Source organism: Carcharhinus amblyrhynchos, chromosome 15 (assembly GCF_965287045.1).
Source record: "Carcharhinus amblyrhynchos chromosome 15, sCarAmb.v2.hapA, whole genome shotgun sequence".
NCBI lineage: Eukaryota > Metazoa > Chordata > Chondrichthyes > Carcharhiniformes > Carcharhinidae > Carcharhinus > Carcharhinus amblyrhynchos.
Window position 1 is genome coordinate 33,807,469 of NC_137338.1, and position 15,333 is coordinate 33,822,801.

At 43.9% G+C, this 15,333-nt stretch overlaps 1 protein-coding gene across 1 annotated transcript in view; it reads right to left on the reverse strand.

Moving 5' to 3' along the window:
• trim45 (tripartite motif containing 45) overlaps nucleotides 1-15,333 on the reverse strand; it is a 34,917-nt gene that overhangs the window by 18,391 nt on the left and 1,193 nt on the right. The window contains exons 2-4 of the mRNA XM_080203771.1: nucleotides 11,803-12,539; nucleotides 5,444-5,573; nucleotides 3,151-3,265 (exon numbers count right to left, since the gene is read on the reverse strand). Coding sequence (XP_080059897.1) covers nucleotides 3,151-3,265; nucleotides 5,444-5,573; nucleotides 11,803-12,539 — 982 coding nt within the window. The remainder of the gene's footprint in view (nucleotides 1-3,150; nucleotides 3,266-5,443; nucleotides 5,574-11,802; nucleotides 12,540-15,333) is intronic.

Sequence of the window (15,333 nt, forward strand, 5' to 3'; positions counted from 1 at the left end):
ACAAAGCACATCGCACACAGAGCAGGAAAAGACAGAGCACAGAATGCAGTCACAGCTAGGGCACAGAGAAAGATCAAATCCAATGCGAGGTCCATTCAAAAGTCCGACAGTAGAACAGAAGAAGTCGCTCCCGAGTCGGTTGGCATGTGCCCCCAGGCCCCCACATCCCCCTCCCCCGAAGAAAGAATACGGAAAAGGGAACAACCGGGGCACGCGGAGCCCCTGACTACACTAACCGCCTCTTGGAGGCAGCGGGAAATGCGCACAGCATCAACAGATGGAAAGCCGGCGCGAGCGATGGGCCTGGCCCCGCCCACGACCCCCTGCAGCCCACTACAATCCCGGGCAGACAGGAGCCGCAGCAAACTGCGACACAACCATAAAGAGCGCCCCCCCACCATGGTACACCTGCAAAAAGTTGATGAGCATCGCAATGGACATGCCAAATTTCCCCAGTCCCCCGAGAAAGCAGAGGTGCTGGTGGGCCTCCCCAACTACAGCATCAGCATGGAGGGACCAAGATAGGCAGCCGGCAATCCGGACACCCAAAAACCCAAAACTCCCAACCAACTCCATCCCATGCCCACCGATCCTGACAGGGGCATGTCCCCCACTATGCCCCCCGAAGCCGATGACCATGCACCCCCCCCCCCCCCCCCCCCCCACCACCACCACCACCACCACCACCGAGGGAGGACCACTGCTATTGCTCCAGTCCACCAGACACCTTTCCCACACCCCCACCCCCAACATTCCATCCCATCACCGCCCGAGATCCACCCCACCACAGTCACACCACCAGCAAACCCAAAAATCGAGCTGCAGGGGAACGCGGCCACACAGCCAAAGCGCACAAGGAGCACACCAAGGGACCGAGGACACAGCCCCGCAGGGTACCGGCACCAAGGATGACCGCGGAGGAAGCGTGCCCCCCCCCAACCAAATGACTGTAATCCATAGACCAGCAGGTCCAGGATCCAGTCGCAAAGGGCCAGGTGACAAAGTTTGGAGATGAGTTGATATATGGAGATTGGTATATGCTAATTAAATGTAATGAAATTTGAAACTATAACTGCTTGTGCATTCCTGAATTCTGGACTCTGGCTAGTTATCAGCTCTGACCTGTGACTTTCCAGCATTCTTTCTACACAGCTTGAATTAAAAACAACTGTTTAAGACAACTCCGTGACTTGGTCTGGTTACTTGAATGGTTCAGATTAGAAGTCTGAACATCAAAGCCTACAACAGGCAGATATAGATTCAGTTCTGACGAAGGGTCTTCCAGATTCCAAAGGTTAGCTCTATTCTCTCTCCACAGATGCTGTCAGACCTGCTGAGATTTTCCAGCATTTCCTGTTCATGTGTATAAATTAATTGAAGTTTGGGAAAATGAGAGGGGATATTGTTGAAATATATGATACTGAATTGGCATGGGAGAACGGGAGTCCTTGACAGTATGGGTGCTGAAAGGTCATTTACCCTCACTGAGGAATCTGGAGTTAAAAGGCAGTTTCAAAATAAAGGATCTTCCATTTAAGACAGAGATGAAGGGCATTTGTTCTTTGAAAGAGTCATTGGAATTTTCTTTGCCAAAGAGCAGTGAAGACTGGTTCATTGAATATTTTTAAGGTTGAGTTAAACAGAATTTTGATTGACTGACGAGTTGAGGGTTATGGAATTCAGGCAGAAAAGTGGAATTAAGACCTCAAGCAAATCTGCCATGATCTCATTAAGTGGTGGTTCAAACTTAAGAGGGCAAGTAGCCTAATCCTGCTGCTATTTCTTATGTTCTAACCTGATCAAAAATTTGTCTTCAGTTGCATGAACATTAAATTTAGCTGCCAATTTCTTTTGCAGAACCTTACTGAAAACCTTTTGGAAATTCATACAGAACGCATCCATAGACATTCTTTTGTATGGATGGCTATTTTGTGAGGGGTGTCTGTGTGCATGTGCGTGTGTGCATGCGCATGATCCTGGCCATGTCAGCAATGATACTCATTTGGTATCAATGGTTGTGATAGCGGATGAATGCTGTAGCAGTAGGGAAAGCCACAGTTACCTCGGTTTCCTTGTTACTGGAACTGGACCTACCCTCTGTCAAGGACCTGTGTCTGCTGATATGCAATGGCATATCCATGTTAAAAGGTGCCCCACACTGGCCATCTAACTAGAAGAAACCAACACAACACCCATACAGACAAACCCTACAAGAGTTGATGGGGACATGACTGTGAGATCTAGAAATCCCTAACTTTGGATCGGTATGTAGGAAATGAAGTTTGATTCAGTCATCCTACCTCTTGAAATGGGGACAGGAAAGCATTTTGGCAGCTTCCTTCACAGCTGAGCAGCCCTCTTTAGGATCCACTCTCTGTTCACCCCAAATTTGATTTGATTTGATTTATTATTGTTACAAAAGTGACCAAAAGATAATCTGTTCCATCTGCAACCTGACTGGAAAACTGCATCCAGTGGACTCATCTACCTGCAGTCAGAAAATCGAAGCTAAACACAATCTCAAAACCTGGAATGTACAAACCCTTATGGATAATGAACCAAACAATCCACCAGAACAGAGGACTGTAGAGGGAGTACAGCGAATGTTTACCCGGCTGATTCCTGGGAGGGCAGGTCTGTCATATGAGGAGAGATTAAATTGATTAGGAGGCAGACAGGCAGGAAGGGAACAGGTGACCACCAGACAGAGCAAGAGAGATAGGCAGGTAGAGCAGGAATCTCCTGTGACCACTCCCCTGCAGAACAGATATACCGCTTTGGATACTGTTGAGGGAATGATCTCTCTAGAGAAAGCAGCAGCAGCCAAACTCGTTGACTCTTAACAGTCCTCTGCAAATAACCAAGCATGCCATTTAGTTCAAGGACAATTAGAGATGGGCAACAAATACTGGCCCTGCCACCAGCCCAACATCCCAGAAAAAGTTATTTTAAAAGCACATATTCAAGCCCAGATCCCAAAGACATAAGCCTGAATTTTACCATCCTGCCCGCCATGGGAATTGGAGCAGGCAAGGGTAGACCATGGAAAGGTCCACTGACCTCGGGCAGGATTTTACAGTTTTGGGATGAGCAAGGATATAAATTCCTGCCCCATTATGCAAATTGCCACCCCATCCTTTGTTAACTGACCTGTACGTGTTGTCCCTTTACACACACACATCCCACATATGAGCCAGATACACGCGGAGTGTATGTAAAACAATATGTTCCGTCATGATTGTCCTGCAGTTTGGTCTTGAGAGTGCTGTATGAAAGGGGACCAAAATATTCACCATAAATACTTTCATTCAGTTGAAAAATGAATTACTGCCAACGTTATGCACACAATACATTCCGGAGTTTCTCTGTCTCAAAATGTAAGGTGAACAACCAGTCTATTTTCAATATGTAATGCAGAAGGCTCCTTTCGCATTCAGAACTTTAGTTCAATACTTCCAAGTGTTACTCCCACCATAAATTGTAAACACAGTAGTTCATCCAATTCTTTAACTCTTACATGAGCAGCACGACAGATGGCAAGTTCAGGGAGGCTGAAGGGGCGACCCAATAGAGGTTTACAAAAGTGTAAGAGGCATGGATAGGATGGATAGTCGGAGTCTTTTTCCCAGGGTAGAAATGTCAATTACTAGGGGACATGGTTTTAAGATAAAAGAGGGAAAGTTTAAGCAAGATGTGAGAGACAAGTCTACACAGAGGGTGGTGAGTGCCTGGAAAGCACTGCCAGAGAAGGTGATAGAAGCAGATACAATAGCAATGTTTAAGAGGCATCTTGAAAGATATACAAATTGGCAGAGAATAGAGGGATACAGACTGACTGGAAGCAAAAGATCTTTAGTTTAGAAAGGTGTCATGTGCCAGCACAGACTTGCTGAACCTGGATCCATGATTTTTAAAGCTTCCCACTATTGGGTATTTTTTGGTCTGCAGATCTGGATCTGATCTAGAGTAATTGATAGAAGCTTGCCATGACAATATAACCTCTATCATTATTGTGCCATGTGACTGCCAGGACAGTGGAAGACAAGTTAGTTAAATCTTAGTCTTTTCTTATCTAGCAATGTCCAGTTCTCATGATCTAATGAAGGAGTCTTCTGAAATGTCCAGATAAGGAGCAAGACATTTGAAGGAGACAAAAATATTGTTTATCTTCTGCTTTTAATGCTTTGGTTTGAACTGCAGGACATGCCTGAACAAGAAAAATATGATTGGAATGATAGCAACCATAAAAATATATTTTAAACATCCAGTAAAATAAACATAGGCAGAAGAACTAACTTTAGTACCAGGAGAATGTTTAGGGAAGATTAGCGGTAATAAAAAAAACTACTCAAATGAATTTGAGAACTATTACATCAGGAAACACCTTTCAAGTAAACAGCTTTGACCATTTATGTAAATTGACTGTTTTCAAAGGATTCAAGATTAGATGCATCATGAGGGATTATTTGCAACTTGCACCTTTGAGAGGCAAACTAAGATTTGTTTAGGAGCACATTTTTTAATTATTATTGGGAAATCTTAAAAAACAGATGAATAACTGTAAAGCTCCTCTCTGTAGACTGATTATCTATGCCATATATAAATGTTTCTCATACTTGCTCAAAGTGTGGCAGGATCAGGAGAAAGTTGCTTAATTGCTGATTCTGGCACATACCAACAATAGGTAACAAACACATCCATACAAAATCACAGATATCTTAGTGAAATAATGATGCAGCAAATGGCAGCTTTCTATGCAGAAATACCTGAAAATCAGATAGAACACAAACATATTCAAAGCAGCAGAAATCCCCCTGCTTCAGAAAAAACATCTGACAACTAAATATTTACTTCTATGAATCATTGGAAAAGTGAATTTCAAAAGAATTAGTACAGGAATTATGCTTTATGGACAGCAATTAAATGAAGTTTTAAACTTAGCTTCTGTCGCATATATGCTTTGAAGAAAAATTGGATGCTGAATAATAGAATCAGATTTACTTACTCAGATACAAGCACTTGGCCAGAATGGGAATCAAACCCACCACCTTGGTGTGATTAGCACCACATTGTAAATAAATGCACAAACTGGGGGTGGAATTTAATACAGGTGACAGGGATCTCTCTCGCCATGTTGTTTGGAGAACAAGTGAGAGCCCCACATGTTTCTTTCTGGGAAGGCCCCCCTTTCCCCCATTAATTTCCAATCTGGCTCTTACTGACTAGTAGTGGGCCTTTCCCAAATTCGAGGCCCATCCCCCGCCTCCCCAAGAACTGTCAACCAATCGGAGGCCAGAACCACTTCGAAGCTCAGTAGTACCACCAGGGTAGTATTAAATTTCACTGAAGGGGTTAACTAGCTGATCAACAGCCCAAGCTTACCTTAAGCAAAATTCTGTCAAACGTTAGTTTATAGCACAGTTAACTTGCACAAAGTACTCACCATTCTTTATTCTTCTTGTTGAAGATGCTAACCCGAATGGATTCATCTCCTCTCCCCATCTGCTTCCCTGATTGGTCATTACAAATCAGTACAAACACACTTGGTTGGTCTTGACGAGCCACATGGAGGCCTGAATGTGAGCAAATTGGAACCATGTTATGCAGACTCGCTAACTTTTGTCTCTCCAAGAATAGCTCTCACAGGAAATAACACTACAGACTTCTTCTAAATCTCCCACACCATCTCAATATATATCTATTGCATAGAAGTCATGAATTTACTGAGGTGACTCCATGCACAAAGGAAAACAGGTTTGATTCCCATGCCTGAGCTCAGCTACATTCTCTCTTGTAGTATCTGAACATAGGTCACGTGCAATCCAAAGCAAATCACTCCATTTTCCATTGTCTGAATGTTGGGGCTGTTAAGAAAATGTTGCTGATTTAACTCTCTTGGCTACAGTTGTCTACTCGATCTTGGAAACAGAGAATTAATCCAAAAGAAAAATTCTTGACACCAGGACCAGAAATGGGCAAGTCTTCTGCTCTCCCATCAGGAGCCCACTCCTACGTGATTCTATTTAAACTACCAGTGGTGTGCACAGGAGGCATGAGTCATCACATGGCAGGAGCATTCATCGGTGGACTCCATGTCAACCTGGGCTGGGGCCTCAAAAAGTTGCGAGTTACACACATCATATGAGTCATGAGGTCTCTGGGAAACAAACACAGACACTCATGACCTTTGTCTGTGGTTGCACAGTGTGAAAGCACTTGTAATTCAAAATGAAACCACTGGCTAATCCCAGGGAGCTCGAATGATCACATAAGTGCGACAGTGATCTCTTGCACTGTAGGGAAATGAGCAAAAATGAGCGATGGTGGAAAACCTGATGCCCTGGCCACCTAACTGTCCTCAACTGTGGAGTATCACAGAATCACAGAGTACTGCAGTGCAGTGCCCATCGAGTCTGCACCGACACATGAAAGGCCCTGATCTGCCCACCTAATACCACTTGTCAGCACTTGGCCCATAGCTTTGAATGTTATGGCATGATAAGTATTCATACAGGTACTTTTTGAAGGATGTGAGGCATCCCACCTCCGTCATCCTCCCAGGCAGTGCATTCCAGGCTGTCACCACCCTCTGGGTAAAAACATTTTTCCTCAAATCCCCCCTAATCCTCCCATTCCTCACTTTTAACTGTGTCCCCTCGTAACTGACTCTTCAACTAAGGGAAACAGCTGCTCTCTATCCACCCTGCTCATGCCCTTCATAATCTTGAACACCTCATACAGGTCGCCCCGCAACCTGCTGGTGAAAATCCTCTGCACCCCCTCAGTGCGATCACGTCCTTTCTGTAATATGGTGACCAGAACTGTACACAGTACCCCAGCTGTGGCCCTACCAAAGTTCTGTACAACTCCATCAGGACCTTTCTGCTTTTGCAATCTATACCCCAACTGATAAAGGCGAGTATACCATATGCCTTTTTCACAACCCTGTTAACCTGCCTTTCCACCTTCAGAGATCTATGTACAAACAGACCAAGGTCCCTTTGTTCTTTGGAACTTCCCAGTGTCAAACCTTTCATTGTGTACTACATTGTTAAATTACTCCTTCCAAACTGCATCACCTCGCACTTTTCACAGTTAAATTCCATTTGTTACTTACCTGCCCAATTGACCATCTCCTCTGTAGCTTCCTGTAACCCAAGACACTCAACCTCACTGTTAACCACCCAGCCAATCTTTGTGTTATCAGCAAACTTACTGATCCTACCCCCCAACATAGTCAACCATGTCATTTATATAAATGACAAACAATAGGGGGCCCAGCACGCATCCCTGTGGTACGCCACTGGTCACTGGCCTCCAGTCACTAAAACAGCCGTCTGTCATCACCCTCTGTCTCCTAGAGCTAAGCCAATTATGAATCCACCTTATCAGATCACCCTGTATCCTATGTGAATTTGCCTCCTTAATAAGTCTCCCATGCGGGACTTTGTCAAAGGATTTGCTGAAATCCATGTAAACTACATCAACCAAACTATCCTCGTCTACACACTTAGTTACATGCGCAAAAAATTCAGTCAAATGTGTTAGACATGACATCCCTTTGACAAAACTATTCTGACTATCTCTGATCAAATCTTGCCTCGCCAAATGGAGATAGAGTCTCTCTTTCAGAATCTTCTCCAGTAGTTTTCCAACCATAGACATGAGACTCATTGGCCTGTAGTTCCCTGGCTGGTCTCTGTAACCTTTAGTAAATAGTGGGACCACATTAGTTATTCTCCAAGCCTCTAGCACCTCCTCGGAAGCCAGAAAGGAATTAAAACTTTGGGTCAGAGCCTCTGCAATTTGCTCCCTCGCCTCCCACAACAGCCTATGGACACAATTCATCTGGACCTGGAGATCTGTCCACTTCAATTGCTTGTCACTCCCTATGATAATTTCCTCTAGAGCCTCACAGTCTCTGAGTTCTATAATTACCTTCTCATGGGTGAAGACAGATGTGAAACATTCGTTTAATACCCTACCAATGTCCTATGTCTCTACCCACAAATCTTCCCCTTGGTTCTTAATTAGGCCCACTCTTTCCCTGGTTATCCTCTTCCCACTGATATACTTATAGACTATCTTAAGATTTTCCCTACTTTTACCAGCCAGAGCTTTCTCATATCCCCTCTTTACTCTCCTATTTTATTTCTTAAGCTCCATCCAGCACTGCCTGTATTCCACTAATGCCTCCCCTTATAATTGTTAAAAGCCTCTCTTTTCCTTCTCATTGTATGCTGAATGTCTCTGGTCATCCACGAATCACCAGGTTTGCTACACCTTCCTGTTGCCCTGGAGGGAACTTGTTGGACATGTACCCTCCCCATTCCATCTTTAAAGCCCCACAAGTAATTGGAGAATTCCTTCACAATACAGAGGAGGGCAGTGGTCATCTTTATGCACTTGCATGTTGTAGTCTATAATAGACACATAGGAGTAGGCCATTTGGCCCTTTGAGCCTGCTCCGCCATTCATTTTGATCATGGCGATTCATCAAATTCAATATCCTGAATCTGCCTTGACCCCATATTCCTTGATTCCTTTAGCCCCAAGAGCTAATATCTAATTTCCTCTTGAAATCAGACAATGTGCTGATCTCAACTACTTTCTGTGGTAGTGAATTCCACAGATTCACCACACTCTGGGTGAAGAAATTCCTTCTCACCTCGTTCTAAAAGGTTTACTCCTTATCCTCAAACTATGACCTCTAATAGACCACATATGTCACCTGTGCAGCACTGTAAAGATCCTGTTACGAGAAAACTGAGGACCATTAGAACGGGATTCCACATGGCTGCAAGTCTTGCTGCATCATTGCACATATTTCAATGATACATTCCCAGGAATAGCTTCAGTCCCCTCTGGCATTGTCTCTGCAACATCTACGGAGTGGGTTATTGCCCAAAGGACATGTGATGTATCAATGGCCATCTTGTATGATGCTTTACGTGGATGGCTGCATCCTGACTGCTACACTCGCTGGTGCTGCCTGCTGATGGCTTTGTGACCTCTGTTGTCGACTGACAAAAAGCCCTCCTGCTGCTCCTGACTTCACCCTCTGTCCTCCCTTGGATCCGTCCTCCACTCCTCCAGGTCCCAGACTCAACCGCAGTCCACCCCACCCTTGCTGCCAGCACCCCACTCACCTGCCTTGCCCTTGCCCCTGCCAAGCCTCCATGAAAGCTGCCATTCTCCTGCTCCTGTCCCTTGTGCCACAGAGTTCAACAAATAAAACCACGGACCTCAGACACAAATGCACGAAGACGGATGCACGCCATCTCTAAACAGATATAAACCAGTTACCTTGAAAACGGTGTGTGCCTCTGACTTGTTTTTGGAGGCAGGGCTTACTTACAAGATGTTTGAATATAATGAGGAGTCATGGCATGCCAATGTATTGTAAGGGGGAACCCACCATGAGACATTGTGAAGCCATCCCGTGATTACCAGGACACTGACTTTGTTTCTGCATCGCGGGCCACCGTGAGAAAAATCAATATTTCAGTTCCTCCTATTAAGTTGCCCTGCCCAGCACTTTTCCCGGTCTTACACACCCTGTTAATTATTGCCCACTTTCTCCATTCTCCCACAGCCAGCTCACATTCTGAAACAGCATTTTATTGACTTGCCCAATGTGCCAACATTCCACTCAAAGGGCACCACAAATAGTTCTCACAATGCTACCCATGCCACTGGCTGGCTGCAATTCAACAGATGGAACTACAGAGGACAAGGGATCCTCACAGATCTTATGGGCGAGTATCCGACTTCTACTCAGTTCCAGTAAACAGCAAAATCACAATGACAGCATACATTATGCAAGATGTCAATCCAGCAATTAAAAGGTTTCAAGTCCCTCAGATCTAATACTTCCTAAACAAGACACAAGGTCACAATGTTTAAAAAATAAGAATGATGGGAGATAACTATGGCAACCAGATATCAATCATCACTATCTAACATTACTATCTCCATCAAAAGAACACAAAGTTCTGCTTTTCAGTCCCACTGGTTAGCATTGGTGAGATTCACACCAACAAAGTTTACAGCTAAAATGACTTTGCACCTCTCATTTTTTAGAGCTGTGGCGTAAGACATGCATCTCACCCATACATGTTCTTCATATGAATCCCCCTGTCAATTCTGAATCTCTTGAATGCCTTTATGTCTCAAAATTTATCAACCTCAGTTTTAATGCAGTCAATGACTGAACATGCAGAGCCTTGTGAGGTGCAGAATTCTAAAAGTACACAGTGCTCTCGAGTGAAAGAAATTTGCCTCATGTGTACACCTCCCGGTGCCCCCTATCATTTACTGGGTGGCACAGTGGTTATCACCGCCGCCTCACATCGCCAGGGACTCAGGTGGAATTCCCACCTTGGGTTACCGCCTGTGTAGAGTTTGCATGTTCTCCCCATGTCTGTGTGGATTTCCTCTGAGTGCTCTGGTTCCCTCCCACAGTCCAAAGATGTGGAGTTAGGTGGATTGGCCACAGTAAATTGCTGCTTAGAGTCAGGGAATGAGCTAGGGTAAACGTATGAAGTAATGGGGAGAGGGCCTGGGTGGGATTGTGGTTGGTGATCACTCGATGGGCCGAATGGCCTGCACTATATTTTGGGTGGTGCAGTGGCATGGTGATTAATACTGCAGTCTCACAGCGCCAGGGACCCAGGTTCAATTCTGGCCTCTGGTCATTGTCTGTGTGGAGTTTGTACGTTCTCCCCATGTCTGCATGGGTTTCCTCTGGGTGTTCTGGTTTCCTGCCACTGTCCAAAGATATGCGAATTAGGCCATGCTGAATTGACCCTAGTGTCAGGGGCATAAACAGAGTAAATATGTGGGGTTACGGGAACAGGGCCTGGTCTGTGGTTGCTGCAGACTTGATGGGCTGAATGGCCTCCTTCTGCACTGGAGGTAATCTAAAAGCTAGAATGATCACAGTACGTGCCCATACACATGATGGACTGCAGCGGTTCAAGGCTGGAATGATTTACCACCCCTTTTCACAGGCAATAGGAATGGGCAATAAATGCCAGGCCTAGCCAGCAGCAACCACGTCTGGTCCCTTGAGCCTGTTCGGTCAGTCAAAAAGATCCTGTATATGATATGGCCTTAACTCTACTTTCCGGCCCATTGCCCATAAACCTTGACTCACTTGTCATTCAAAGATCTATCCAACTCAGTCTTGAATAAATAAATGACCCAGCTTCCACTGCGTTCTGGGGAGAGAATTCCAATTGCTACCAACCATGTGAAATTCCTCCTCATCTCAGCCTTAAATGGTTGACCACTTATTCTGAAACTGTGGCACTTGTGTTAATTTTTACTAATTAAAATACTTAAATATGACAAAGTATAGTTCTTAACAACTAGCTATCTCTCATGTTCCAATTTAGCAGTGGACCCCACAGATGTGAATCATTTCTTTCGAACCATTTAGCACAGCAACCAAAGATGCTTATGTAAGCACTCGATTTCCAGACTTCTGGAGAGTGATCCAGACAGACATCTGTCTTCTAATTCTCATGCAGCAACTTCCAGAAAAACTCCAAACAGTAAAATCTCAGAGAGAAAGACTTATTCCTTGGCAGATCCCAGTCTCCATACAGAGCAATAGATACAGAGAATGCAACCTCTCTCTAAAAACCCCAAAAAGCTGACTACCTGGAGTTTTCAGTGAAAGCCTAGCTGCACCCAGTGATATGACATCATTTGTCAATCAATCAATCAATGCACAGTAATTCTAAACCTTAAAATAAATGCAACACTCGAAAAGTTGTGTCAATCTTTCTTACTTACCTTCACCCTGAAGGATACACTTGCTGGGATCAACTGCCTTTGTGACAATGATTCCGAACATCTCAAATCCATCGCATTGTCCTGCTCGCTCTTGTGGCTGGAACTGTATTCCATCATCCTCCCCAGGGTGAGTACTGTAACTAATTTTATTCAGCTCTTTCAACCGGTTGACCACCACACATTTGGTTAGTAGGATTTCCACATCAGAGCCACTGGTCAGCAAATGCTCTGTGAAATCCACTCCATTCCTCATATCTGCCAGAATCTGTTCCAACTGGATCTGCTGCAGATTTAAAGAGTTCTCCCTCTGGACTCGCAGCTCCTCCAGTTCTTTCAGAAGTCTGTTCCGATGTTTTTCCAACGCCCTGATATAATCGTCTGTAAAGTTATTAACCTCTTCGGTCATCGTGCTCAGTCGCTCCTGTAGCAGGTGCCTAGCATTGGCAATCTTTTGTAAAGTTTCCTGCAGAGCACCGACATGTGGCTGTGTTTGCTTCAGAAGCTCCCTGATGAAGCTGCCATGCTTGCTAATGACACTAGCAATAAAGTCACAGTTGTGGCCATGATGGTCCACCATACAACAATCCCGACAGACCAGACAATCACATGTCTCACAAAACATCCTCAGCTCCTCCATGGGATGAGCAGAGCACATGATGGCCCGAATGATTCTCTCATTTCCACCTTGGAGGTCCTTCAGGGCCACTGTGTTGTGAGAAGCAGTCAACTTCTGCCTCCTAGAGGAAGGATTAGTTTTACAGCTTAAATATTATGATCACCAAGATGTATGATTAGATGAATTAACAGCAGTGTGATCAATCATAGAATCCCTACAGTGCGGAAAGAGGCCATTTGGCCCATTGAGCCTGCACTGACAACAATCCCACGCAGGCCTTATCCCTGTAAATGCATGTATTTACCCTGCTAATCTCCCTGACACTAAAGGGCAGTTTACCATGGCCAATCAACCTAACCTGAATATCTTTGGAGTTTGGGAGGAAACCAGAGCACCCAAGGAAAACTCATGCAGACACGGGGAGAATGTGCAAAGTCCACACAGTCTGCCAAGACTGGAACTGAATCCAGATCCCTGGCACTGAGAGACAGCAGTGCTAACCACTGTGCCACCGTGTCTCATATTACATAATTGTCACAAAGATATAGTCAATTGATAAAGACTCCATGAGGAGAATGAAACATCCCTGGCTAACCAAGGAAGTGATGGATGGTATCAAATTGAGAAAAATCTATACAATGCTGAGAAGATTAGTGATAGCCCAGAGAACTGGGAAAATTTTACACACCAGCAAAGAATGATGATACAATTGATAAAGAGGTCAAAAAAATGAGAGTGAATGAGCAAGAAATATAAAAATAGACAGTAACAGCAGCTATATGTAAATAAAAAGGAAGAGTACCTAAGTTAAATGTTGGTCTGTTAAAGGATGAGATGGGAAATTAGTAATAGAAAACAACGAAATGGTCAAAATTTGTGCCAAATATTTTACATGTCTTCCTCATAGAAGAAAATTAAAAACATCTGAAAATAGTAGAAAACCAGGAGAAAAATAGGAGGGAGAAATATATCACAACTACTAGAATAAAAAAAGGGGAAACTTATGGTGCTAAAGACTGCCCAAGGGCTTGAATCCTGGGGTCTTGAGAGAGGTGGCTTCAGGACAGTGGATGCATTAGTTGTAACTTTCCAAAATTCCCTAGATTCTGGAATGGTTCCAGGGAATTGGAAAGCTGCAAATGTAAAATCCCTATTCAGCAAAGGAGGGAAATAGAAAGCTGGTTAGCTTAACACATGTTAGTGGCAAAATGCTGGAAATAGCAGCAAGATATTTCGAAAATCAATACAATCAAGCAAATTCAACATGGCTTTATGAAAGGAAAACTGTGTCCGACAAATATATTAGAGCTGTTTGAGGATGAAACGTGCAGGTGGGTAGAAGGGATATCAATAAATATATTTAAATTTCAACAAGGTATTGGATAAGGTGCCAGATCAAAGGTTGCTGGACAAATAAGAGCTCATGAATGTTGAGTGTAATATGTTAGCAAGGATGAAGAATTGGCTAACAGCAATGAAAACTTGGCTTGGCAAATTGCAACTTGTGGAGTGCCACAGTGATCAGTGTGGGAGCCTCCAATATGTACAATCTATATAACGACATGGATGAATAGACTGAGTGTATTGTAGCCAGATTTTCTGACAAAAGGATGAAGGTAGATTATCATGCGGCAAAATTTTGGCAGGGGGGAGAAATGTGAGATTATCCACTTTAGTAGAAAGAATAGCAAAGCAGAATATTATTCATATGGAGAGAGGCTGCAGAATGTTATGAAACAGAGGGATCTGGGTGTCCTTGTACATGAAGCACAAAATGTCAGCATGTAGGTACAGCATTGTGCAAAAACACAGTGCCAGTTTCCATATGTACATTGATGATACTCAGGGCTACATTCCCACCACCTCTCTTGGCCCCTGTTGCACTGTCAGATCCGTGTCCAATTGAGAGGAAATGTTCTCCAACTAAATATCGGAAAGGTTAAAATCATTGTCTTTAGTCTCTGCCACCAACACCACTTCACCCAGGCAACTAGACCGCACACAGTCTTGGTGTCACACGAGACCCCAAGATGAGCTTCTGATTACATATTTGCACCATCATTTAGACCGTCGATCTCAACTTCCACAACATCACCCTACTCCATCCCTGCTCCAGCTCTGATGCTGAAACTGTCATCCATGACTCTGTTACCATGAGGTTTCAATATTCTGTCTCACCCCTGATTGCTCCATAGACATGAGCTTATCCAAAATTCTGCTTCCCATGTTCTAACATCCCATTCATCGATCACCTGCTGCTTGCTGACCTACATTGGCTCAGGTTAAACAACTCCTCTTTTAAAATATGTATTCTTGTTTTCAAACCCCTCCATGGCTTTGTCCCCTCTTTATTTCTGTCATCTCCTCCAGACCCACAACCCTCTGAGATATCTGCACTGCTCTAATTCAGTCCTCTTGAGCATCCCCAGTTTGAATTGCTCCACAGTTGACTGAGATTAGGTACATCGACCATACTAAATTCTCCCTCGGTGTACCTGAACAGATGTTGGAGTGTGGCAACTATGGAATTTTCACAGTAACTTCATTGCAGTGTTAATGTAAGCCTTGCTTGTGACTAATAAATAAACTTTGACTTTAAACTTTAACTGTGAATTGAGCTGCCTGAACCTAAAACGTTGAAATTCCCTCCCGAAACCCCTCTCCTTCACTTCCTTTCTTTAAGGAACTCTTTAAAACTTACTGGTGTGGCCAAGGTTTAGATCATCTGCCCCATTACCTGCTTTTGTGACTGGGTTTAAATTTTGTTTTATAATGCCCAATGTGAAACACCTTGGGATGCTTTTTTACATTAAAATGTCATATACACGTACATACATACACGCAGTTGATCTTGTCACAAGTGAAATCTCTATCGATAGTACAGTTCACTAGAATCATTGATCTATGCACATAAT